The following is a 27,077-nucleotide window of genomic DNA, read 5'->3' as shown; positions in this document are numbered from 1 at the left end:
GAATTTCTGTAACAGCCATCATGTATCTTCTGAAGAAAATGTAAAGCAGATTTCTACAGCAGAAACTAAAATAGGCTCATCAACCCAGAACTCCCTTCATCACACCTCTGCTCGGCATAAGCACGGTGGGCCAACTCAAAATTCAGCTGCTGGCTTTGGCAGAAGGCACCCTGAAGTGGGGCTGGGAGAGCACCACGTCCTTGACGGGAAGGCTGCATCCCTCTTGCAAGTACTGGTGTTGCCCATAAGCTACACATGAAGGGGAAGGGCTGCCAGAGGTAAACCGCCCAATCTCAGGGATTACCTGAACCCCATCAGTTACTCCTGTCTTGGGACTTGCTACCTGTGTGGCTTTGGGTAAGTTATCCAAACTTCCAGGGCCTCGATTTCCTCATCTGAGAAAACAGGCATAGCAACATCTGCCTCATGTACTGAGACAGAACTTGTAGCTCAGGGCCTGGCACATTGTCACCACCCACTACACGTTCCCTGTGATTACTAGAAGAGTGGCAAGAGGGAGCTTTGACTACTCTGAAGAGTGACATGGAGTTTTTCAGGACAGTTGGTGCAAACGAGGAATGGCAACATGTTCTACATCCGGGCTGCCCCAGGCCACCATGGCACTGTTAAGGGAGTCCTCGTGCCGTTTAGCTGTGCCAAATGGGAAAGGCAGCTACTGAGGAAGCAAGCCTAGCAACTCAGCATCGTTAGCTACAATAAACAGCAGTGAGTGATTCTGGGTCACTGAGAGCCATCCCATTTGTCTGAAAAATTCACCCAACAGATACTGAAGATGCTGAAGGCACAGAGACATCTTTTTTTTTTTTTTTTAAAGATTTTTCTTTTTTTTTTTTTTTTAAGATTTTATTTATTTGCGAGAGAGAATGAGAGACAGAGAGCATGAGAGGGAGGAGGGTCAGAGGGAGAAGCAGACTCCCTGCCGAGCAGGGAGCCCGATGCGGGACTCGATCCAGGGACTCCAGGATCATGACCTGAGCCGAAGGCAGTCGCTTAACCAACTGAGCCACCCAGGAGCCCCGGCACAGAGACATCTTAACTTAAGGGATCACTTCTATTGAATTAGCCTCTGCAACTGAAACCCAAGTTTCTCAGCACAGATTTTAGAGTATAAATTACCAAAAGCCTTCTTTGGTAGCCAGCTGCCATTCTACTGAAGCGCAGGCGGTGTTCCCGAACAGGTGCGACTTCCCTGTCTTCCATGCAAGAGTTCCCCTGCTTACCAGGCGTGCGGCTCCAGTGGGGGACTCTTCTTCAAGCCACACACAGCAATCATTTCAAGCCCTTTCATCTCACTGCATACATCAACTCTACTCACAAATCGGACACCAGTACTGTGACCCTTATTAGGAAAAGCAATGGCTTCTCAAATATCTCCACAGCTCATTATAAAATTCATACCTCTTTGATCTCATCTGGTGGAAGTTGCTCTACATTCTGTAGCTTGTTGACACTCCGTCGATGGCTGTCGTAATAGCTGAAGAAATCATTAGCACTCTGTTTCAACAGGTAGACAATGATGCCCAAACCAGGCAGGCGCCAATATGGAATCACTGGAGCTTGAGTATCTAACAGAGTTGATAATAAAAAACAATGTTCCACTTAAAAGACCTGTTTTAAACGAGGGATGCCCAGGATTTGAAGGGCATGTAAACTATTATTAAAACCAACCCAAAACTACTTCTGAATACTTCTGACAGTTCAGAGGAGCAGAGAGGAGCTACTGTGATCAGTTATGTGCATAGAGCTAGAGCCCTAAAGAATAAGGAAATTTGGCTGGTGGACAATGGCAGAACTCCCCCTTTACTGGGGAAGACCTCTTTGAGAAATCTATCATAAACTTTTGCATCCAGCTCCCCCCCGCCCCCCCACGGGTGTGCGTGTACATGTGTGCATGCACGCACACATGCACACACACATGCACACATGCCGTACACACAAGTCTGGAGGTTCCTGAGCCCAGGTGAAGAATTCCTGCCTCACCCTACAGCTCTAGTTATATGGATTCATTTCTGGTCTGCACCTTTCTGGTTGCTGAATTCCCAGCTCAAAGTCATTCTCCCAAGAGAAGAACACTGAGACAGTCAAAAAATATAATTAAATTTAAACTTCAACAACTCTCTTACCACCATTAGTCCATTTGGGTAGGAAAACATATTGATCTACCTTTTCCTCACCTAGCTTCTGAGGAAGGTGCAAAGGAACCATGAGAAGTTGGGAAAGTCATTCGTGAAGGGAAGAACTGGAAGGACTGGTGCAAATAGAGTAATTTCCTCTTACAACTGAGGAATTCCTTGAGAAATACCTTAGTAATTTCAAGTTCAATTTGGAGATAATCTTTAATGGCTCTAACTGCCAAGAATACTGCAGGAGAGATGTGCATTTGCTTCCTTCCCCACTATCTCCCTTAACTTTGCTTCAAAGTCAAATTTCATAGGTCTTCATGAGGAGAGGAAGAGAGAGAACAGTTCCTTGTCAGTGGATGTTGCCACCAACCAGGACATCCTAGGCTCATCTGAGTTGCCAGGTTTTCCCTCCCAGTCTTCAGTGAAGATGGGACAGTCTCTATGATACAGAGCCTTCTCCTAGTGAAATTAGGGACCCTGGTGCCCAGGCAACATTTAGATGATACCTACTCTGGTAGGAACACATCCAGAAAGAGAATGGTCTAGTGCTGAGAGGAGTACTCCAAAGCCTATCAGGAGTTCTCATATGCTGATGTGCTCATATCTAGAAAATATTAAGGGTGGGCGCCTGGGTGGCTCAGTTGGTTAAGCGACTGCCTTTGGCTCAGGTCATGATCCTGGAGTCCCAGGATCGAGTCCCGCATCGGGCTCCCTGCTCGGCAGGGAGTCTGCTTCTCCCTCTGACCCTCCTTGCTCTCATGCTCTCTGTCTCTCATTGTCTCTCTCACAAATAAATAAAATCTTTAAAAAAAAAAAGAAAAGAAAAGAAAATATTAAGGTGTGCAGAAGCTACCAGACTTAGACGTCAGATGAGGATGGCTCACGACAAACCTGACTACAGAAACAGAGTCTGCAGGAGAGTGTGAGGTCGAGGCAGAAGTGCTACAGGAGAGGGCCCTGAACCACAAGTAATAGCACATATACTAAACAGTAACAGTGAAGACCAGCAAGAATGAAAATAGTTACAGGTCACACTTAACCAGTGCTAAGTGCCAGACACCGTTCTAAAGCACTTCACATTGAGTAACACATTTAATCCTTACAATAATTCACTGGAAAAGAGCTTGTTGTTACTCCCATTTTACAGCTGAGGAGGCTGAGGCACAAAGAGGCTAAGTAGTTTTTCTGAAGTCATATCAATAGTCGCTTACAGAACTGGGACTCGAAACTAGGCAGTTCATGATCAGTCTGTGTTCTTCACTGCTAGGTTAAACTCTCCCTCTACAACTGAATGTTCCTGAACCTACCACACACCTACCCACTCCTGTGTCTTCAACTGGCAAAGATAAGTATGCTGATTAAATCTTTAAAAAGTCTGAGGAAAAATAAAGACCAATATATAAGGCTTCATAAAGTTCATCATCAAGTATTAAAGATCTAAGAATGACCTGGTATGTGAAAGACTGGCTCAAAGTGAGAAGAAACCAAGTGAAATTTTAATAATTACTAGTGATACATTAGTAGCATATGATTAATGTTTTTGAAGAATAAATGACAAAACCACAATTTCATTTGAAAATCTTATGAACAGGTTAAATTTGTTTTAAAATGTTAGATTCAAGGTAGAAGAAAGGGGCCCCCTTGGACACTTTATAATGAAGTTACACAAACAGAAACAAATAGTTCTCAGCACCATTTACATGAGACAGTGGTTATATGCTGTTAAGCTAATATATTTTTCATAATATCATTCTACTAAATATTTTATGTAATTAAGTAATTTTCAGGGAAAGTAAAATCTTGAAGAAGATGAAAATGTGACAAAATGATTTTCAGAAACCTCACACAAAAAGCTTCTGGAAATCAGCAGCAGTGCATTCCATTACCAAGCACCACTAAGATCACAATGGGCTTTGTCTTCTGAGTGGCCCACAGGATAATAGCTTTAATCAACCCATAGCCCTCATATTCCAGACCTCACCTACTATGTCCTTAGGAAGTCATAGACTATGTCAGCCTACTTAGCATCTACATTTTACTTTGCTGTGGCATAGAAATTTGGAGCTGTACTACAAGACCCAATTTAGACACTACATTCAGCTTAACATGATTTCACACATTAACCATCTGTTATGTTTGTACATTTTTCACCCAGCTAGCTTACACACCAATCTTAGAGCCTTTCTTTGGGGTCTCCAATACTATTCAAAACCATACTCTCCCCGCAAAGCTCTTCTAAATGTATCCTCAGAATATCCTGAAGTTCTCTGTCCTCTCAAGCTCTCTAGCCTATCCACGGGACTGACGACAGTACCTCCTTACCGATCCTTCCTAAAGTCATTTACAAATTTTCCCACTAATCACACATAAAGAAAAAAACTGTGTCTCTCTGGAGCCAACTAGAGCTTGTCTTAATCACAGCAGCTTAATCCTCAAATACAGAAAGAAAGGAGCAGTCTCACCTTGCCGGGGTCCATCTCTATTAATGGTTTCTGACAGGCTAGGGGTAAAGAGACACACAGCATGCTGAAATGTGGGGGAGCTCTGTAACATGAGTGACTGGCAATATTCCATGACATTGGCACAGATCTACAATGGAAGAATAACAGTAACAAAAATATCAGTTCCCCCAATGCCCAAATGTCACAGAATTCCAGATTTGAAGAACAAAGTTACTGATCAATTTGTAAAATTACAACAAAGTTATAAATCAAATTGCAAAATCACTCCCATCTCTTATTTTAATCACATCCTTCCAAAAACACACAAATGTTCAAGAACAGATACACAATGCCCACTCCTCTTACCTGCTGCATGGCCAGTTCGAGTTCATCTTTTTTGCTCACTCTATCTCCCTCCACATTATCATCTTGAAATTTAAACTGACGCAGTCTGTCAGAGCCCCCAAAGCGGCTTAGTAGTCCTAAACACTGACGCTGAGAAAGAGAAAGATACTTTGTTCATATCTAATTGGTATGTCTAAAATTGGTGACCTCTCTTTGAGGGATATAAAAAAGAAAAACTCATTGGGGAGTGGAATCACTCTTTGAAGAGTCTGATTTCTTACTTCCAACTGAAACAAATGAAGTTAGCTCTATTAAAATTCACCTTTCTGCAAATGTCATTTGCTTGGCAGTCAACTCACTAAAAGAACACCATATTTGTTTTTAGCAATTAATCCCCATTACATTGTAAGCATTAGCCAAAGAATATTCTGTATCACACCAAGTAATTCCTTGGTAGATACCCATTAAATAAACACAAGTTGATAAACAATGAGAAGCAAAATGGAATGGCAAATAGACAACACTTTGTCACAAGCACATCCATGATAATTTTGTCTAAAGGCTCAAACTTAAAGGCTATTTCTCCTAGGGCCACTTCTGGGGACTCCATAAAAGGGGGTGGGAACACACAAAATGAAAATGTCATCTGCTTGAAATGTTGGTACTTTTCACCTGACATGACAATTTTTCCTAAGGTTCTTGGAAGGAAAGGACGAGCTTTTCACAACTGGCAATATATCTAGTGGTTGAAATTAGAAATGTGGGTTCCACTAGGAGGTACCTGACCTCTTGCTTTGTAACCTACAACAGGTTACTTAACCTCCACAAGCCTCAAGGCTCACAGTCCTAGGGTGCAAATAGCGATTCCTATTCTACAGGATTGTGGTCAGGATTATTTGAGACAATGAATGAATCATTTACATTTGTATACAGTGCTCTGCACATAATAAGTGGACAATAAACATGTACTTTAAAAACTGGTATCTCACACACACACCTATGTACACATACAGACATACACAGGTATAATATGTAATAACTTATGTAAACTGATGTTAGTTTACATAGTAAGATTGGATAAGGCAAAATGTATTAAAAAGACAATATAAACTTAGTTTGCCAAAATAGTTATATCTATTTTTTAAAATATTACCTGTGTGCTACCCTTACAGACAAAACAGATGCACTACCACATTTCTAGAAGTCACCTACAGAAGATCCTTCAAAAATATCTTTTTCTCCCTACCAACGAAAAAAATTAGAAGACAAAAAAAGAGAGAGGGAAATAAAGGCAGAGCATTTGGGTTTTACTGGTGAGAGGGCAACCCCTTCCGGAGTTGGATAAGGGCTCCACATGTTCTGTGTGTGCACCCTCGGATCCAGTGAGACCAGTTAGGTTTATCTAATCTATAGCTCAAAAATTTATACACAAAAACACTGATAGCAGCAGTTTTCTTTTGGAAACCTGAAAAAACAGTTCACAAAAAGAGGACTGGTTAAGAAAATTACTGTATCAAAAACAATGAAACATAAATTTTAATATATAAATACAATTATTCCGAAGCCAATCAAAAGTGAAGCTGTTCAGATCAAAGCAGGCCAGGAGGCTCCCAGAAAGACTAATAAATATTTAGTTGACAAGCTATCTAATACGTTTGAATATATTAAAAGGAGATTACACAACTGGAAGAGAGCTTGGGAATAATTTAGAAGTAAGTACATAAAAACCAAGCAAACAGGGGTGCCTGAGCAGCTCAGCAGGTTAAGCGTCTGCCTTCGGCTCAGGTCATAATCCCAGGGTCCTGGGATCAAACCCCACGTCGGGCTCCCTGGTCAGTGGGGAGCCTGCTTCTACTGCTCCCCCTGCTTGTGCTTGCTTGCTCTCTCTCCCTCTGTGTCAAATAAAATAAAATAAAATCTTAAAAAAAAAAAAATTTTTTTTTTTTTAAAGCCAAGCAAGTAAAAAAAAAAAAACCACCACTCACTTTAGGGAAAACATAACGTTGCACCTAGAAGTAACTTATCACCCATTCTTAATCATAAATGACACGTGATCTAACCAAAATTATGATATAATTATGTTGCGTTTCAGTGGGGAGGGAGGCAGTGTTGTGAGAAATGTCCATATTGTACGGTGGAAGAAAAGGAGAAAAGAGATCTAAGGTCTCATCCTCCTCAATGGAAAATCAACAGGTGATTCCTAAAATTTGAAAATAAGTATATGATTTAGATATACCAAAAAATCAATTAAAAACCATCAAGAGGGTTTGCCCAGAGGCGCCTGGGTGGCTCAGATGGTTAAGCGTCTGCCTTCGGCTCAGGTCATGATCTCCAGGTCCTAGGGTCAAGCCCCACGTTGGGCTCCCTGCTTAGCAGGGAGTCTGCTTCTCCCTCTTCCTCTGCCTCTCCCCACTGTTCCTGCTCTCTCTCTCTCTCTCTCTGTCTCAAATGAATAAATAAAAAAATTCTTAAAAAAAAAAAGAGGGTTTGCCCAAATCCAGGAAGCAGAACAGGGAGAATGGATAAGAGGACTGTTATATTTTGCTGTAAGTCTTATAGGAGCTACTCTTTAAAGAAATAAGAATCAGTTACCTGGAATCTTCCGATATGTCCCTGTAGCTCCATTAGAGATCCTTCATTTACATCAACATCAAGTTCATTTAATATACCTATAAAATTTGGAATGCTTTTAAATATAGTTTTATAATCAACAAAATAAAAACATTAAAAAACCAGGAAGAGTGGTTCTAGCATTTTATATTCCTTATGTATAAGAACAGACACAGACTTGCCATGAAGGAGCTCTGGGAAATACAACTTCACAAAGATTGTAAGTTCACCACTTGTTCATTTATATGCAACCTAAATCTAGACTGAATTCATAATTTTAAAAGGTACTTTTTAAAGGTTTTGACATAAACCTACTTTTTATTTATAACCATAAAAGTTAAAATTTTCTAAACTCAGCAGTAAATTACTTTCTCATGAAAGAGTTTATGATATAAAACATTTATAATGAAATACATTTCTTTTTTCATTTAACTCTCCTAGGTACTGTATCATTTGCTTTTTTTTCTTTTCCCTTAAGCAAAGTACAGTTTGCACATACACAAAAAAGTTCCCATGCAACTTCTGTTTAGACTTAGTACAAAATTCTTAAATCACAGTGATCAACCTCTCAGAGTATCAGGAAAAAAAACCCTTTATTTCTATCAAGTCCTCCAAGCAAACCCACTGGTTTCTTCTTTGTTCCACGGCTGTCGTCATGCTGAGGATCCACCTGCACCTGTCCTAGTCACCCTGACTTTGTGTGCGCAATCCTTTTAATTCAGTCCTCACTTCCAAGCATGCACTCCAGAGCATGTAACCCAGAACCTTATCCTTTGCTCCTCATAATGACAAGACCTCCTCTTTCTAGATCTCTCAGCCAAACCCAAACCCACAGAAAATACCCCTATCCTTTGGTACCTGCTGGCTTGCTCTACCTCACCTGTGCCTCATTACTCTACCCCTTCCCACTCTGCCTCTTCCAGGAGTCTGCTCCCAGAATCACCTTCTTTTCCAGCTTACCAAAATCTACCCTGCCACAGAGGATTTTTCCACACTTTTTGAAAATATGTTCGGGTCTCCCTTGTATTCCAAAACAAAACAAAAACAAGCAAAAATCTGGTTAATATCAAATTCTTGAAATATTTTTTCCACATTCGCTGCTTGCAATTTTAAGCCCTTCTTTCCCACCCTACCCCTTGAAAGCTGGATCGTGTATCTAATACTATCACGGAATTCAGGCCTTTTCCTCTTTGTCCTCAAACCTCCTAATCTCTGCAACATGTATTGCTACGCCCCAGTTCTTTTCTTCCACCTGCTGCCTCTGTTTAAAAAGACTACTTGTGGCGCCTGGCTGGCTCAGTCAGTGAAGCGTGGAACTCTCGATCTCGGGGCTGAGTTCGAGCCCCGCACTAGGTATAGAGATTACTTAAAAATAAAATCTTTAGGGCGCCTGGGTGGCTCAGTTGGTTAAGCGACTGCCTTCGGCTCAGGTCATGATCCTGGAGTCCCTGGATCGAGTCCCGCATCGGGCTCCCTGCTCGGCAGAGAGCCTGCTTCTGCCTCTGACCCTCCCCCCTCTCATGTGCTCTCTCTCTCTCATTCTCTCTGTCTCAAATAAATAAATAAAATCTTTAAAAAAATAAAATAAAATAAAATAAAATAAAATCTTTAAAAAAAAAAAAAAGGCTACCAATTCTCAGTTTCTGTAAGACCCTTCTAAGTGTCAGTTGAGTCCTCTGTGTACCATTTGTATCGCTCTCAACTCCAAAACACTCTCCAGAATATTTCTGAGTCATGAAAAAAATTAACCTGCTGGTCGGTATTTGAGGAGGTAGGACATACCCAGTATAAGGCTAGGCAATAAAGGGAACACAGTTATAAATGGGCTTATAACTTAACGGGAGCATTTAAGATAAAAAAATATATACAGTAAAATTATGGAAGAATACAAAACAGTATGTCTTCAAGGGCTAAACTGTGCAGAGTAGGGTTGATAGGAATTAAAACTGTTAAGAGTTTGTTTAAAAAAAATTGGGGAGGGTATTCGGCATTATCTCCCCCCAAAAAATTTAAGTGTATATATTTTCAGACCAAGCACTGTCAGGAATTAATCAAGCCTACCAGCTCAAATCTACAAAAACACTTATGTGTACACACACACACACACACACCGAGTTATTAAAAGCCACACTTGGAAATTTAAAAAAAGCCTGGAAACAGTCAACATGTTACAGGGGTCTGGTTAAACAACAAAGATCTGGTTAACTCTCACAACTGGAAAATTATGCAGCCAATTTAAAAGAATGAGGTAGGAGCTCTATATGATGATGAGAAAAGATCTGGAAAAAAGAATTACAGAGCAGTGTGTATAGTATGATTTCATTTGTGTAGGGAGGGGACAATTTTACACCATATGCATAGAAATTTCTAGAAAAGTAAACTGATAACTAATTCCTTTTAGATAACAGGAACTGCTAGTCATGGTACTTTATACTCTGTTCTTCTATTTTGTTTGAATTTATCATGAGCATGTTAAAAAAACTGCTTTTCCGAATACAATCTTAATACATTGACAGGGTCAAATGATGCTATTAGCAAAATACAAAAATTTTAGGCATTTAAAAAAATTAATGACAGGAGACTTCATGAATAAAACCACCTTATGAGAGGATTTGATAAAAGGTAAATTCTCTTTATACCTAACTCAGCACTTCCAGGTGAAGATGGTAGAATGAAGTAGCATCATAGAATGTCCCTCCTGTTGGAGCGCCTGGGTGGCTCAGTCGGTTAAGCCTCTGCCTTCGGCTCAGGTCATGATCCCAGGGTCCTGGGATCAAGTACCGCATCGGGCTCCCTGCTCAGTGGGGAGCCTGCTTCTCCCTCTCTCTCTACCCCTCCCCCCTGCTCTCTTGCTCTCAATAAATAAATAAATAAATAAACAAATAAATAAAGTGTCCCTCCTGTCATCAACCTACAGAATGAATGAAATTCACCAAAAGGGTGTGGGGGTGGGGAAACTTATGCCACAAATACTGAAAAATGGTGATGGCAAAGGACAAAAAAAACCAGAGAAAATTCTGGTGAAGCAAGCAGCATGATTCAGCTCATGACCCTTATTCCACTCCTCAGATGCAGTGTGAAGGAAAGAAGATAGACCAAAAACTCTTGCAAATTCTCATGGAGACTCTTCAATTTGCAGAGAAGCCTTTTAGAGTAATTAGGTAAGGCCTAGAGAAATCAAGGGAAAAGCGTTAGGAGAACCACTACAAAGCACCGTGGGACCTTAGTAGAGGCAAGAAGGACGGCCTGACTGGTATCATCCAAAAACACTGGGATGAGCTGGGGAAATGAGCATAACAAGCCTCCAGGACTGAGACACGCCACGACTGGGTGGAGTGGAAGCTGCGCTCTCCTCAGAATAAGCACGGGCTCCCAGTGCTTGCACGGGCACTGCCCTCCGCCCTACCAAACACTCTTCTCCCAATACAAAGGGCTCAAGCACTGATAACCCCTAGAGAGGAAAACATATCAGGGTTGGGGGGTGGAATCATGGGCTGGCCTCAGACTTGGTAGCAACATAAAAATGGAGGTAGCACAGTCTACGAGTTAACTGCACAGGCTCAGAAGCCATACTGGCTGGGAAACCACACCACCAGTATTATATATGTGACTCTGGACAAGGCAAGCTCTCTGTGCCTCAGTTTCCTCATTTGTAAAATGTGGAAAATAATAGTTCTACCTCGTAAGACTGTTGTGAGGAATAAATAAATATACTAAGTATTCAAAATAAGTACTTGGCACATTATGCTTAATAAATATGAGCTATTATCATGAGCTACAAGGTCTGAGGGAAATAAAATCATAATCAGCTATGCCATCATTCAAGAACAGAGGCAACCTTTAGACGTTGATAAACATTAGAGAATTCAGGGACTATAATATACTTCCTTTTTTATTATGTTATATTAAGCACCATACATTACATCACATAATATACTTTTCTTGGGGGAGGGGACCTCAATACAGATTAAAAATACCAAGAGATAGGGGTGCCTGGGTGGCTCAGTTGGTTAAGTATCCAACTCCGAGTCTTGACATCTAGCCCGGCACTGGCTCCGTGCTCAGTGCAGAGTCTGCTTGTCCCTTTTCCTCTCCCTTTGCCCTCCCCCTGCTCACAAGCACTCTTTTCTTGCTCTCTCTCTCTCAAATAAATAAATAAAATCTTAAAAAAAAAAAAAAAAGAATAATAGCTCTTATGCTCCCGTAGTAAAGAAACATTTGTCTGGAATTCAGCAATGTCTTCAATTTCTCTTCAATTAATTCTTTAATCTGTTAAGTTCCTGTAAAATTAGGGGCGCCTGGGTGGCTCAGTCGTTAAGCGTCTGCCTTCGGCTCAGGTCATGATCCCAGGGTCCTGGGATCGAGCCCCGCATCGGGCTCCTTGCTCCGCGAGAGGCCTGCTTCTCCCTCTCCCTCTCCCCCTGCTTGTGTTCCCTCTCTCGCTGTCTCTCTGTGTCAAATAAATAAATAAAAAATCTTAAAAAAAAAAAAAAGTTTATGTAAAATTAAATAATTTTTTTTTCTTTTTTTTTAAAGATTTTATTTATTTATTTGACAGAGAAAGACACAGCGAGAGAGGGAACACAAATGGGGAGTGGGAGAGGGAGAAGCAGACTCCCTGCCGAGCAGGGAGCCCGATGCGGGACTCGATCCTGGGACTCCAGTATCATGACCTGAGCCGAAGGCAGTCGCTTAACCAACTGAGCCACCCAGGTGCCCCAAAATTAAATAATTTTCTAAAACTGCACATAAAAGGTAATCTTGTTCTCTTAAATCACCTCAGTATGTCTCCGTCTCCATCTCTCCTGTATATGCATATACAGAAAACGTCTGAGAAGCTACTCACCAAATGTTAACATGTGGTGATTGACTAAAAAAAGCACTTGGTAATTTCTAGGTAGTGAGGTTCTGAGTATTAATTATTTTCTTGAACTCTTTGAATTTTTTTGTATGATCATATATCATTCTTATACATATAAACTTACTAATTTTAAAAAAGCAGTTAACTCTTAGTACCAATTTCAAATAAGTCCTATGTACTGCAAAGCCATAAAAGCCTCATTCTATTAAGTGTACGTCAGTCTGTAAAGAATTATTCAAAGTCCATCCAACCTAATCAACTCACCAGGAAGTGCTGCTTTACTGATAATTCCTGTCAGCAGAGCCAGTTCCTGCAAAGACCCAGCACTCACATCCTGACAGCGCAGGATTGCTTGTATGGTATCAGAATGTGAAATGAGAAACTGCAACACCTGAGCCAAGGAAAAGGAGGGGAAACGGAAAAAAGGGAAGTCAAGATTAGCAAATTTTTTCTACATCTGTAATTCATCTTTTTAATAACGCTGAAGCACCAAGTTCAATGTAATGAATCATAGTGAATGTATGTAAGCAACTGTCTTTTACATTTATAGTTTATTTCTTCAAGAAGCAAATATTTACCTAAAATTCATAAGAAAGCCAAAGATAAAGATGATTTCAACTTTTAGAAATTACTGTATTTAAAGGCTAGAGTAGAAAAGTATAACTTACAACTACTAAATGAAAACTATTACTTAACCCTTATTTAATTTCTTTTTGTCCAAATGGACCTAGAACAGGAGTAGGCATAAAAATGATTCACTGAATTTAAGTCGCTCTATGAAAATGTGACTAGCCTGACATGGGGACAATCACATTAAAGCTCTTGTTAAATTCTCCTTTTGATATAATACGAATGAGATAAAAATCCTGACCTCCAAACTCTGCCCTTCCACCGTGGCATTTTCTACTGTACTTTCATGGAGGAATCCAATTACTTACACATATGATGTCTCCTCAACTAGATCATAAATGCCTTGAAGGCTGAAACTACGCCAAACAGGCCAAACATCTGAATCACTCAAGAACTGTGCCCCCTTTTATTTTTTATTCAGATTCCTGGCCTTAACCCATAATTACTGGACGTAGAACTCTGTTATCTTTTTTTTAAGTAGGCTCCATGCTGGGCCCCAATGTGGGGCTCGAACTCACGACACTGAGATCAAGATCTGAGCTGAGATCAAGAAGAGTTGGACGCTTAACCGACTGAGCCACCTGGGCGCCCCTCAGTAATCTATATTTTTGAAACAAGCTCCTTGGGGGATTCTGCCACAGCCAGTACAAGAGTGGCATTAGAGAATCTTACATCATCACAAAGTCCCAATTCTAATAAAAAAAAAATCTTAATCTCAATAAAGGAGAAGACAAGGAAAGTCTGTGAGTTTTAAAGAACTGATTCAAAGGCCACATATGGAAGTGGCAGGATGTACTAATGCAGCATAAAACAAGGTGCTGTGTTAGAAAGAGCAGCATTCTACCTCAGTGGCAAGCCTGAAGGCTGATGGCAGGGAAAGCACCTAAAATTACTATAAGGTATTAGGACACAGTTCCTGAGGGTGTCGTAATAATAGAGCAATACAATCAAAAACTGCAGAGTCATATTGATAAGTCTAATCAGTGAATGGCTAAATTATACACTGTATTATTAATTTAAAGAAACAAAGATTTTTTTTTGAAGGTTTCACTGAAAAGGGATGAAAATAAAACTAATTTCTGGTGCCCAATGAAAAAAATTTTTATGTTAGAAAATGCACTTATCTCAATTACTTCATCCTCTAAATATCACAACCCAATGGGCCATTATCATCTATCTTTCATATTTTCTGCGAGGTCTAAAATACTGTACGGCCTCTCAATAAATCCCTGGTTAAATTACATTTTAGAAGCCAGTTTATTCCTATCACAATAACCGCTTCCTTTTACAGAAGAACAAACTTAGAGATCTTGCTTTCCATCTCACTATTCTGTTCTTCGCTGTGGGGTTTCATTCAAATAAGAGTCAAGAGCGGGCCAATGAAGTTCACAGCAAAGCACAAGGGGCTGGCCTTCAACGCCCAGGGCTGCCACAGAGAGTGTGACTAAGGTAAAGGCCCGGGCGCTGTCGATGCCTCGGGTTTGTGCAATGATAAAAGGAGGACTCTGCGTGACGCCTTCTACACCAAGGGCTCTTCTCACCTGCCCCGCTGCCTGTAAGTGCTGGGCTGTGCTGGACGTGAGGATGACCTGGCACAAGCGGAGAGCTGGGAGCAGAATCTGCCGGTAGCGGTCCACCGGGGCAGGGATGAACACTGGTGGGTCTCTCATGCCGAACATGCTTCATTCATTTCCACCCAACAAGGAGAGAGCGACAGTCCAAGAGTTAAGGGATGCTAACAGTTCCTGACCACCTCCATGTCAAACAATCACAGGTGCCTGATTAAGATGTGAAGCTACTAAGGAGAATTCTGCATCCCATACCAACAGTAAAAACAGTTATTTCAGTTCTGAAAAATCTCGATAAAGAAAATCTGCATAATTTGAAGACAATGCTTGGAAGTTCCTCAACATATTTATTCTACTCTAAATGCTCCCGTGGGCCACAGAAACTATAAACAAGAAACAGATAAAAATGGAAGTTATTTTCTCCAAATTTCCCTCTCCTGTACGCAAAGCCAGAAATGAGTCTACATTGCCCATTATATTAAAAAATCAAGATTTTAAAAAGTTAAAATGAGGCTGTAAGATCATTTCACTTTTAAGATTAGGTATTAATAAACCATCATTTATTGTAAATGTTTGTATTTAAATTTTTAGACAAAAGAAAATGGTTGCCTGTTGAAGAGAAGGGAATGGAAGCAAAATATGGAATAAGAGAAAGGCTTTGCACAGACAAGTGATTAAATGCCAAGAGCTGAGGAATGTAAATAACTCAATCCTTTTTACCTAAGGGGAAAATAATAACTCTCATGTTTAAAATTTTAGAAAGCAATATAAAAAAAACATTTCTTTTCTGGAGGTAAAATAGTTCTACAGTTAATCCTGAAACACTCAAATATTCAATTTGGCAATGGATCTTTTGAAGAAAATTAATAAAACTGACCTAAGTGTTATTTACTGCTAAGAGGGTATGCTAACAATGTTGCAGCCAGGTAGACAAAAATGAGGGGGAAAAAAAACCCATATACAAACTGAACTGAGAAATCTGTTAAAAAGCTCAAAACTTAGGGGCGCCTGGGTGGCTCAGCCATTGGGCGTCTGCCTTCGGCTCAGGTCATGATCTCAGGGTCCTGGGATCGAGCCCCGCATCGGGCTCCCTGCTCTGCTGGGGGCCTGCTTCTCCCTCTCCCACTCCCCTTGCTTGTGTTCCCTCTCTCACTGTGTCTCTCTCTGTCAAATAAATAAAATCTTAAAAAAAAAAAAAAGCTCGAAACTTAAAAAATTGTTTGACTAAAAGATTTCAAATGTGCAAGCAGTTGATAAAATGCTGCAATGACAAAAATATAAAATACTATTAAAGTCATCAGGAATAGGAAATCCACAACAAATTATAATTTCACTACAATACTTTAAAGGATCACTATAACTAAAAATAAATATTCTTTTTTGTTTTTTTAAGATTTTGTTTATTTAGAGAAAGAGAGAGAGCGTGAGCAGGAGAGGGGTAGGGGGAGAGGGAGAGAGAGAATCTCAAGCAGACTCCGCGCTGAGCTCGGAGCCCGACATGGAGCTAGATCTCACCACCCTGAGATCATGACCCAAGCCAAAATCAAGAGTCAGACACTCAATCGACTGGGCCACCCAGGTGCCCCTAAAAATATATGTTCTATTGAACAGAACACTAAAGTTGGGAAGAAAAACATTTACTAACAAAATGGCTCTATTTCCCTCTTACATTACTGCTCTAAAATGGAAAGCATTAGGTCCCTCCTACTTTTACTCTTACTAGCAACTTCCACTTATTAGTAAATGGCAGGGACGTAGGACCCAAAAAGAGTCATCAGGATGAAAGAATACTGCTCAAACAGAATGACAAAGCAATGGCAAAATTATGTTTGGAATATCTTTTTCCCTCACTGACCCTTTACAGTGAAGAATTAGTAAGGAAACAACACCAATGTATATGGACACTTACCCCTGTGGGTCCATCTCTGGGCGCATGTCATAGACCTGGCATTGTGCCAGTCTCACTATCACCCCAGACCTCAGCAGCTCTAACGCACCCTGCTGTATCTTAGCCACTCTTGTAAGAAATGCCTAAGAAGTTACAAAGGGAAAAGCATCAGTACAGAAATCATATTCAAGGGCCTGAGATACAAATGAGACTCTCTCACAGCACATTTGCGATCTTTAATCATAGCGAAGAGAAATTCTGAGCTAGCTGTGCAGGGGCAAACACTACGGTTCTCAGAGGATTCTATGAGGACTGAACGGCACCGTGTATCTCAATCGCATCCAGTGCCTTGGCATGAAGGAAGTGTTCAACTCAACTGTAGTTTCTCTGATCATCATGTGGGCGTATGGAGGGCAGGGAAGATTGTTTTGCACACAACTGTATCTCTAGTACCCAGTGCCACACCTGGCATGTAGTAGGTATTTAATAAATACTTACTGAATCAACAAAGGAGGGGAAAGAACTTTAGTAAGGAATCTAAGACTTCAGTGCTCCTGTTATTGTGACACTGTAGTATTTTCAACCAGGAGGAAACAGAAAACAAATTTGGAGGAAAGGAAATAATGGGTTATATACTGTACTGAAAATCCTGTGTTAAACTAGAACAAGCACATCTACACGAGAATGTTCACCAGGCAACTAACAGAGTCTGAATTTTATTGTGAAGAGACAATTTTGCTCATTGCTCTCCTCAGAGGACTGAATGTCCTATCATTCGCCATCACCAGCAGCCTGAGTGAGCAGCAGTTCCATTACCCACCAACCCTCTCAGGATCACTTCAACTCAACTCTGGCATGCTAGGAAGATGCATTTCTAACATATGTTCCCAATTTCAAACTCCGTAAAAGATGGAAATATTCAAAATTGCGGCCACGTTAATGTTCTTTAATATAGCTATAGCTCGAAGAGGAAGTGAGCTGTTGATCTAACTTCAAAGGAATATAAAGCCTTACCATTTTGGATTCGTAAGTATAAAGGGCTTTTAAAAGGGGAGGTTGTGGAGTTAGTAAGCTCTGCAAAGTATGGTCATCTTCTACCAAGCTGTCCACAAGCACCTTCAAATAGCCACTATTAGAAAGATACAAAAGCCACTGCTGCTGCTTATCTACGGAGACAATCCGATCAAGTAGAGCCAGGGCCAGCATCTGAGGGAAGAACAAATCACAGTCCGAAACACGGAAACGGCCACCAAAATCATCGACAGAAACTGCCTTTATGTGAAAATACTCCGAACTCTTCTTACCAGGGGGATGGTAGCTTAAAATAACATTTTCTTATTTTGGTTTGGTTTTGTTCTGTTTTTGAGAAACTGAAAGCTATGTATACAGAATCTCGATTTATCAATAAAAGGAGGAAAGGGACTTTTTAAAATAGCTTTTTTTCCTAATTGTGAAGTTTTACATGCTCATTACAGGAAACCTAGAAAACGTAGAAAAGCATATAGAAAATATGTGGTCTGATAAACACTCCATTAATCCATTTTGGTCTCTCTCCTCCCAGTCTTTTTTCAATGCATAAAAACACTTAAACTTTTTTTAACATAACTGAGAACTTACTACACAGTTTATATTTCATCCTATTTCTTAAAATCTCGTTTCCCACAGTCTTCAAATACAACTGACCCTGGAACAACACGGGCTTTAGGAGCACAGTGGAAAAACCACGTGTAACTTTAGACTTCCCACAACTTTAATTACTAACAGCCTACTGTTGACCAGAAGCCTTGCTGGTAACATAAACAGTAGATTAACATATATTTTCTACATCCCATGTACTATATACTGTATTCTCCCAATAAAGTAAGCTAGACAAAAGAAAATATTATTAAGAATATCATAAGAGAAAATACATTTACAGTGCTGTACTCTACTAGTCAAACAAATCCACGCAGTTCAAACCCATGTTGTTCCAGGATCACTTGTGTATGATTCAAACGCTATGAAATTCTCCACCAGCAGGAAGTCACCTTCTCACTGCGCTATCACCAGTCTGACACAGTATTTTAAAGAAATAGAAATGCAAATTCCCCTCCACAAAGCAGAGAAAGACATATTCAGTATAAAAGCTGTGCACCCAGCATTCTCTTAACCAAGATCTTCCTTAAGCAGCATTTCTACCAGTGTAGGGCCAACCTCACAGTCAGCACAAAGATTATTCTGAGGGAAGATTCTGAACAAACTGAGATTCTGAACAGAATTAAACAAAACATATGAATAAATGATAGAAATGCCAAATCACAGCAAGTAAGAAAATTCACTAAAATATATTACAGAAAACAATTCTCAATATGCAACATGCATTTGAAAGTTGATGCAGTTTATACCTTAATGAGCCAAAATATTTATTCAATTATTCTACTAAATAGGAGTTACTGTACCCTTCCAATCTCATGACCGTCACAGGCATCTCGACAGACCACTTCCATGAGGGCAGCACCGTAGCTCTCAATGATGGCTATGTTTTCTCGCTGTAATTTACTAAATACATCTTCAGGGGCTGTCAGCCTTTCCCACATGGTTTTCTTGGCTAAAAGGGTTATAAAAGAAAATATTTAAAACACTCCAATAAAAAACAATTTGGTAACAAGTAATTACACCTCATACACACAAGAAAAAAATCCCTCCGTTACTGCATGTACCCAAAGGCCCACGAACCAATGGGTCCAGGTAGGTGAACTTCAGGGACCCAGTGCACACGTTCCACGTATGTACACTAAGATTAACAATGGTATTAGGAAAAGGATAAACTAACTATTCTTAAAGAAATCAAGATGAATTATGAGACTACAAGAGAACCAATATCCTGTGTTTATTCTGCTAACCAATCTGTTTTCATCCTTCACTGAGATCTATGAGAAATGTGGCTAAAAAAAATCAGGTACAATGTAGACAAGTACCTGCTTCCCAAAAAATCAGATAATTTTATTCTTTTATATTTTTTAATTGACATACTTATTAAAAGTATACCCTGTATGATGGCAATTTAGATAATTAAAGATATGACCATACATTTTAACATGAGATTCATGTAAACCTTCTAGAAAAGTTTCAAAAATATATTACATAAAGCCATGACCTGTATTTGAAGCCAATCCTGTGACTTTTTTACTACCTAGCAGCTATCTTTTAAAATTAGGGAAAAGTTCTTGGGGTGCCTGGGTGGCTCAGTCGTTAAGCGTCTGCCTTAGGCTCAGGTCATGATCCCAGGGTCCTGGGATCGAGCCCAACATCGGGCTCCCTGCTCGGCAGGAAGCCTGCTTCTCCCTCTCCCACTCCCCCCCCGCTTGTGTTCCCTCTCTCGCTGTGTCTCTCTCTGTCAAATAAATAAAATCTTTAAAAAAATAAAATAAAATAAAATTAGGGAAAAGTTCTCAAGATGAATTGATCAGAATGGAGACTAAAAATGAAGCAGGCTTCATCATGAAAAATAAAAGTTAATCCACATTGTGGCCTACACTCCATTATAAAGTTTGCAGCAGGCAAACTTCCAGTATTAATAATATTTTCTCCCTAAGTATTTTTACCACTACTATGAATTTTATTTGTCATACTTATTTTTAATCTCAAATAGTGTCAAAGGAGGGTACGGTTTTTACATTTCTCATTATGTCACTTCCTTAGGTCACATGGTCCCATCTACTTCTCAGCCTCCTCTTCCACTCTCCACCTCTCCCACCAGCTGCCACCACACGAGCTTTTCTGTCTCTGAAATTTACCACTTTGGTCTCAGGATCTTTGCACTTTGATCTCTCATGGTTTTCCTTGGGTCTTAGCATGGCTGCCTCCTCTTCATCACTGCAGCCTCTAATACCACTTCTCAACCACCTCCAGCACTCCCTACACGTACACACATACACAACACGGTACTGTCGTATTTTCTGCATGGTACTGATTTACCAGGACCTCAGGTGGTGTGACAGTGGGATTCTGTTTTGTCCACCACTAGTCTCCCAGTATTTAGCCCAGTCGTTAGCACAGTAGCACCAATATTACTGACAGATTAACAGCTCAGAGAAAGTTCAGAACCTTGTCCCAGGGATGCCACCAGATGCCCTCAGGATGGGTAATTCAAAAACCCAGTCTGAGGAGCTATGGCATTTTTTCTATTTTACACATAGGATTGCCACAAAATTCTGTTTGAATAAAGGTTTTGAGTAACAGTCTGAAAGCCACCACATTATAGTTTGTTTTAGCCACAAATTGCATATTTCAAACATGGCTGAAATGAGGGTAGAGGGCTGCTGGAACATTACTCCACAGACTCTTCCACAAAAGCCCTAAGATACCCGAGATACCCCTAGGGCTTCACAGTGAAAACTGAAAGCAGTGATTTGCAGAAAACCAGGATAGGTATCATAGAAATAACTTGATTTTCATTTTCAAACTGTGAATAAGATTTCCAAGTTCCACATACTATTTATTAACAGCACCACCTAGAAATAAGAAAATTCTAAGTCTGCAATTTAATTAGAACTTTCTTTTAAATCTTCCATCTTTGGAGGGTAAATTAGCTCATCAGAAACCACCAAGTTAGTCTCTTATACAGCAAACCATCCCTTCTTCCAACATACCTTATAAATCACTGCCATGCGAGCTTTTCTAAATACCAACTTCATATCACATCTCTCAATAATTAAAAATGGCTACCGACTGCTTAATCCAACCACCTCTAACACTGCAATTTCATTTTCAAGGTCATCAATAATATGGTCCCACCCTCTCTACTTGACTTTGCCATCAACCTTCTCCCTTGCTTATACCCAGGACATCCCCCTTAGTCTTTACTCCCTCCTAGTTTGGGCCTTGCCTGAAAAGCTCTCCTCCATTTATTCCTGTGTAAAAACATCTTTACCTGCAAAGTCCAGTGAAAGTCTTGATCTCCTTTTTTTCTCTTACCTCTTATAATTTATACTTGGGGTTTGAAAACTAAAGGCTGAGGGCAAAATCTGACCTGTTCTTATAAAGCTTTAATGCAACATACCCACAGTCATTCATTTGCAGTCTCCGGCTGCTTTCACACTATAATGGCAGGGTTGAGTACTTGCAACAGAGAGCATGTGGCTTGCAAAGCCTAAAATACCACCTGGCCCTTTACAGAAAAAGTTTGCTGGCATCTGGTCTATATCATCCAATTTAACACTTTCTGTTTTATAAATACATATATTGTCATTTCTACTAAAATGTAATCCTTATGAGAATAAGAACCCAATTAATATTTTCTGCTTCTTAGAATAAGTGAAAATAACCAACCACTAAATGATTACTGATTTTTATTTGTATTGTGAAAAACGAGAAATAATCTAAATGTCCAAAAATGGGTAGGCTAAATAAATTATGGTATTCCATAAGTGACAAAATGTACAGAACTATTAAAAATATTACTTAATGAAGAAAAAAGTTCATAAAATACTGAGTGGAGAGAAAAGGGAGATTATAAATCAATATAAAATGATGGCTGAAACTGTGGAAAGAGCCGAGATGCCCTTCAACAGATGAATGGATAAAGAAGATGTGGTCCATATATACAATGGAATATTACTCAGCCATCAGAAAGGATGAATACCCAACTTTTACATCAACATGGATGGGACTGGAGGAGATTATGCTAAGTGAAATAAGTCAAGCAGAGAAAGTCAATTATCATATGGTTTCACTTATTTGTGGAACATAAGGAATAGCATGGAGGACATTAGGAGAAGGAAGGGAAAAATGGCGGGCGGGGGGAATCGGAGGGAGAGATGAACCATGAGAGACTATGGACTCTGAGAAACAAACAGGGTTTTAGAGGGGAGAGGGAGGGGGGACAGGTTAGCCCCGTGATGGGTATTAAGGAGGTCACGTACTGCATGGAGCACTGGGTGTTATACGAAAACAATGGATCGTGGATCACTACATCAAAAACTAATGATGTATTGTATGGTGACTAACATAACGTAATAAAATTTTAAAAATAAATAAATAAAATAAAATGATGGCTGGCTATAACCAAAATGTTGTGGTAGTTTTTAGCAGGGTAAAATGTGTGACTTCTTCTTCCCTTTATTAGTATGTTCTAAATTTCCTACGTTCAGTATGTATTTTGAAATAAAAAATAAAAGCTAGAAGTATTTTTTAAATGCCTGATTGTTAACTCTTAGTCAGATTCTCAGGTTTTTGTTTTTGTTTTTGTTTTAATTTGGGAGAGAGAGAGAGTGAGTGCATGTGTATGTGAGTTGGGGGGGACAGAGGGAGAGGGAAAGGATCTTAAGCAGGCTCCCCGCCCGGCTTAGAGCACCACACAGGGCTCCGTCTCACGACCCTGAGATCATGACCTGAGCCAAAATCAAGAGTTGGTCGCTTAACCAACTGAGCCACACAAGCGCTCCAGGTTCTCAGGTTCTAAAACAAGTGATGAGGAATGTGCATCTAAATTCACATCAAGCAAAGAGCCTACACTCAACTATATACACACACGTACAGCTATAGCTAGTGTTTTTAAGTCACTTACTGGAATCAGACCCAAAAGAACAGAGTCAACAGCAGGCAAGATGTTCTATGAGATCCTTTTAGTCCCACTACTTTATGACTTATGGGTGTATTTATACTATAATGCCAGATTACACTAATGCCTAGACCATAAAAACTGAGACTCTCACAAAAGATTTCTCAAAAATTTAATAATGGCAATAGATTGTCTTTTCTTTCTTTTTTTTTTTTTTAAGATTTTATTTGACAGAGAGAGACAGAGCGAGAGAAGGAACACAATCAGGAAGAGTGGGAGAGGGAGAAGCAGGCTTCCCGCCGAGCTGGGAGCCCGATGTGGGGCCTGGGATCATGACCTGCACTGAAGGCAGACGCTTAATGACTGAGCCACCCAGGTGCCCAATAGATTATCTTTTCTAACCGCCTTTTTAAAAAAGATGAATTGATATTATGGTTTCACAAAGAACAAGAATATTCTTGCTCAGGGGTGCCTGGGTGGTTCAGTCGGTTAAGCGTCTGCCTTCAGCTCAGGTCATGATCCTGGAATCCCAGGATTGAACCCCACATGGGGGTTCCCTGCTCAGTGGGAAGTCTGCTTCTCCCTCTCCCTCTGCCGCTCCCCTTCACTTGTTCTCTCTCTCTCAAATAAAATCTTTAAAATATATATATATATATTCTTGCTCAAAAGTCACAAGAGCGCAAAAGAATTATGACAATTTCTAATGCTTACTTATAAATAAAGTGTAAAACTGAATATCATTAACTTGTCAAAATTAAGGGAAAAGAAAAGCCAATTTAAAACAGAACATGGGGGCGCCTGGGTGGCTCAGTTGGTTAAGCGACTGCCTTCGGCTCAGGTCATGATCCTGGAGTCCCTGGATCGAGTCCCGCATTGGGCTCCCTGCTCGGCAGGGAGCCTGCTTCTGCCTCTGACCCTCCCCCCTCTCATGTGCTCTCTCTCTCTCATTCTCTCTGTCTCAAATAAATAAATAAAATCTTTAAAAAATAAATAAATAAAATAAATAAATAAATAAAATAAAACAGAACATGGGACACCTGGGTGGCTCAGATGGTTGAGCATCCAACTCTTGGTTTCGGCTCAGGTCATGATCTCATGGGTTGTGAGATTGAGCCTCGTGTTGGGCTCTGCACTCAGTGGGGAATCTGCTTGAAGATTCTCTCCCTCTGCCACCCCCCCCAACTCATGGGCACACACATAAGCTCTCTCTCTCTCAAATAAATAAATCTTAAAAAATAATTAAATAGCCCCTCATCAGGCTCCCTGCTCAGTGGGAAGCCTGCTTCTCCCTCTCCCACTCCCCCTGCTTGTGTTCCCTTGCTCGCTGTGTCTCTTTCTGTCAAAAAAAAAAAAAAAAAAACTTAAAAAATAATAAAAAATAAATAAACAGAACATGTGAGAAAAGCTTATAGTAAAAGTGTTTAAGATTGCAACAATTTAAACAATTTTAAAATTAAGTAATTGAACCAATACCTTCCATACAGCTATATCAATCAGCTATAAATTAAAGTTGGATGATAAGCTCCTAGAAAATGAAAAGTCATTAATGAATCTGTTCTAAAAGCAATATAATCCATTTTACTGAGATTACAATAGAACATTCAAACAGAGCTAATCTCATGGAAATAAAACTAAGAAAGATGTACTACACTCTCTGCTCCGAAGTGTTAGCCTAACTTCATAAAATGGCTTTATAAATAAACTTCTATTGAAAATATTAACCTGCTAAAAAATGTGTATCTTTGTAATTATCAATCTGTCTTTAAACGTGAAGCGTTTTTATAATACTACAGCTTAAGAAATAAACCAAAAAAAGAAATTAAGAATGTAACAATGGTGCTTCACATTAAACATTTAGGCTCTGGTCAAATTATCCATATTTTCTCCTAGTGGTCACTGGTAGAAAAGAAAATAAAAGGTGAAAAGAATACAAAGAGAGATATTCGTGATGTCAACTCTTGTCAACTAACCCCTAGGGATTACATACGCAAAAGCAAGGTCAGATTTTAACTACACTGTTCTTAACTACAAAGACATATAAAAATCTTCCACAGAAGTTACTCAAAGAATATATGCTTTTGTTCCTTCCCAGATCTGCATTGCGAGCTCGAGGCGATGGAATCTACCAATAGGGATTTTCAGAAAGCTACCTATATGCTTAAGAGCCATTTGACTTCCTTTTCCCTAAACTGTAAGCTCATAACTTTTGCCCATTTTTCTACTGGGTTATTGATTTGTAGGTGCTCTTTACATACTAGAAATTAATCCTTTATAACATGAGCTACAAATACATTGCTGGTACGTATTATCTATCAAATTAAAAGGAAAAAATTACAAATTGCAAAAAGACAACAACAACAAAAAAGATGAAGATCTGGTCAGGAAAAGCAACATTCTATTACAAATTGAGAAAACTGAATTCTAATCTCAGATCTGTCACAGACAAGCAAGTCATTTAGTCTCTGTAAGTCAGATTCCTTTTAAACAAAACAGGGAAAATAGCTGCCTAGTATTCAGTATATATAATTATGTTAAAAATAAAGTAGGGGCGTTTGAGTGGCTCAGTCGGTTAAGCGTCCAACTCTTGGGTTTCAGCTCAGGTCATGATCTCAGGGTCTTGAGATCAAGCCCCATGTTGGGTTCCATGCTCAGTGCAGAGCCTGCTTGAGATTCTCTCTCTCCCTCTGCCCCTCCTGCTGCTTGCATGTGCTCTCTCTCTAAAATAAACTCTTTAAACAGTAAATAAATAAAGTAAAAGTGGTATGGAAAAATAAGTATATAGACTTTAAAAATTCAGTTTCTGTTTTAAAACAAAATAGAAAGTAAGTACAGAGTCAAAATATACACATACAAAAAGGCCCTCAATAAATATTTATTGAATTTAATTTTTTTTTTTTAAGTAGGCTCCATGCTCAGTGTGGAGCCCAATGTGGGACTTGAAATGAAGACCCTGAGATCAAGACCTGAGCTAAGATCGAGAGTCGGATGCTCAACCGGCTGAACCACTCTGAATTTAATATGTCTAATTTGAAACTTAAAAACACTAGTATCTAGGGAATAAATTTGCTATTTAAAATAAGTCAAAATAAGCAGCAATTAAGTGGTAAAAAAAACTAATTAAGGGATGAAATTACTCTGAAAACAGATCATTTGAAAATAAAAACAAAGGAGAATTTTCTTTTGTGGTCCTATTACTTTTTTTTTTTTTTTTATTCATTTGACAGAGAGAGAGACAGCAGGGAGTGGGAGAGAGAGAAAAGCAGGCTCCCCGCTGAGCAGGGAGCCCGATGCGGGGCTTGAACCCAGAACCCTGGGATCATGACCTGAGCCGAAGGCAGACACTTAACCGACTGAGCCACCCAGGGGCCCCACGTGGTCCTACTACTTTATCACATCTTGATAATGATGCCTTATAAAAAGCATGTTGTGGCGCGCCACCTAGTAGTTATGTGGTGATTTTGCCATAGTTCCACTAAATAGAATGTTAACAAAAATTTTAGACAAGAGAAAAATGGGGGAGGTGGGAGGAGCAGGGAGTGGAATCCCCATTACTATCTCTCTTTATAAAAGCTCTTACCTGTTTAAAAAGCTTCTCTGAACTATTATTTAATGACTTTAAAAATATTTTTGTGCATTTTTTAAGTGGGTAGGGCATTTCTATAAATATATCATTTGGCTATTATTACCTTCTAAGAAAGATATGTAAAAATATATAGCCAGGAAAGAATAATATGAGATGATCTGGGTCTTACATACAGAGTGGTTTTTAAAAATTTGTGTACAAAATAGCAAATACTTATAAAGGTTCTCAGAAGGGGACCAGGAGTCCATTACCAAAAGGTACTTACGACAAGTTCTTAAATAGCAGAATAACCTCTGGTGTAGCGTATTATATACTCATCTGCTGGATGGTTAAAAATATTTTTCATATCCAGAGACCAAAGAGTCCAGGTTATTACTCCTAACTAAAAATGCTAATTATATTTTAGAAAGTGGATTTATCAATATTTTTAAATAGGTATTACCTTTGACCAAGAAATTCTACTTCT

At 39.6% G+C, this 27,077-nt stretch overlaps 1 protein-coding gene across 2 annotated transcripts in view; it reads right to left on the bottom strand.

Moving 5' to 3' along the window:
- Positions 1-27,077, bottom strand: part of NUP205 (nucleoporin 205) — an 81,520-nt gene that overhangs the window by 3,396 nt on the left and 51,047 nt on the right. For both annotated transcript variants that reach the window (XR_004682116.1, XM_035021171.1), the window contains exons 31-39: positions 18,926-19,074; positions 17,502-17,693; positions 16,509-16,630; positions 14,573-14,711; positions 12,666-12,792; positions 7,523-7,599; positions 4,952-5,080; positions 4,607-4,733; positions 1,420-1,586 (exon numbers count right to left, since the gene is read on the bottom strand). Coding sequence is in view for 1 of the 2 variants with exons in the window: in XM_035021171.1 (XP_034877062.1) it covers positions 1,420-1,586; positions 4,607-4,733; positions 4,952-5,080; positions 7,523-7,599; positions 12,666-12,792; positions 14,573-14,711; positions 16,509-16,630; positions 17,502-17,693; positions 18,926-19,074 (1,229 nt within the window). In the remaining variant the exon portion in view is untranslated. The remainder of the gene's footprint in view (positions 1-1,419; positions 1,587-4,606; positions 4,734-4,951; positions 5,081-7,522; positions 7,600-12,665; positions 12,793-14,572; positions 14,712-16,508; positions 16,631-17,501; positions 17,694-18,925; positions 19,075-27,077) is intronic.

The sequence above is a fragment of the Mirounga leonina genome, unplaced genomic scaffold (assembly GCF_011800145.1).
Source record: "Mirounga leonina isolate KUSES-001 unplaced genomic scaffold, KU_Mleo_1.0 Mir_174, whole genome shotgun sequence".
NCBI classification, from domain to species: domain Eukaryota; kingdom Metazoa; phylum Chordata; class Mammalia; order Carnivora; family Phocidae; genus Mirounga; species Mirounga leonina.
Note: the sequence above shows the minus strand (reverse complement) of the source record. Positions and strands in the feature narration are given on the sequence as shown.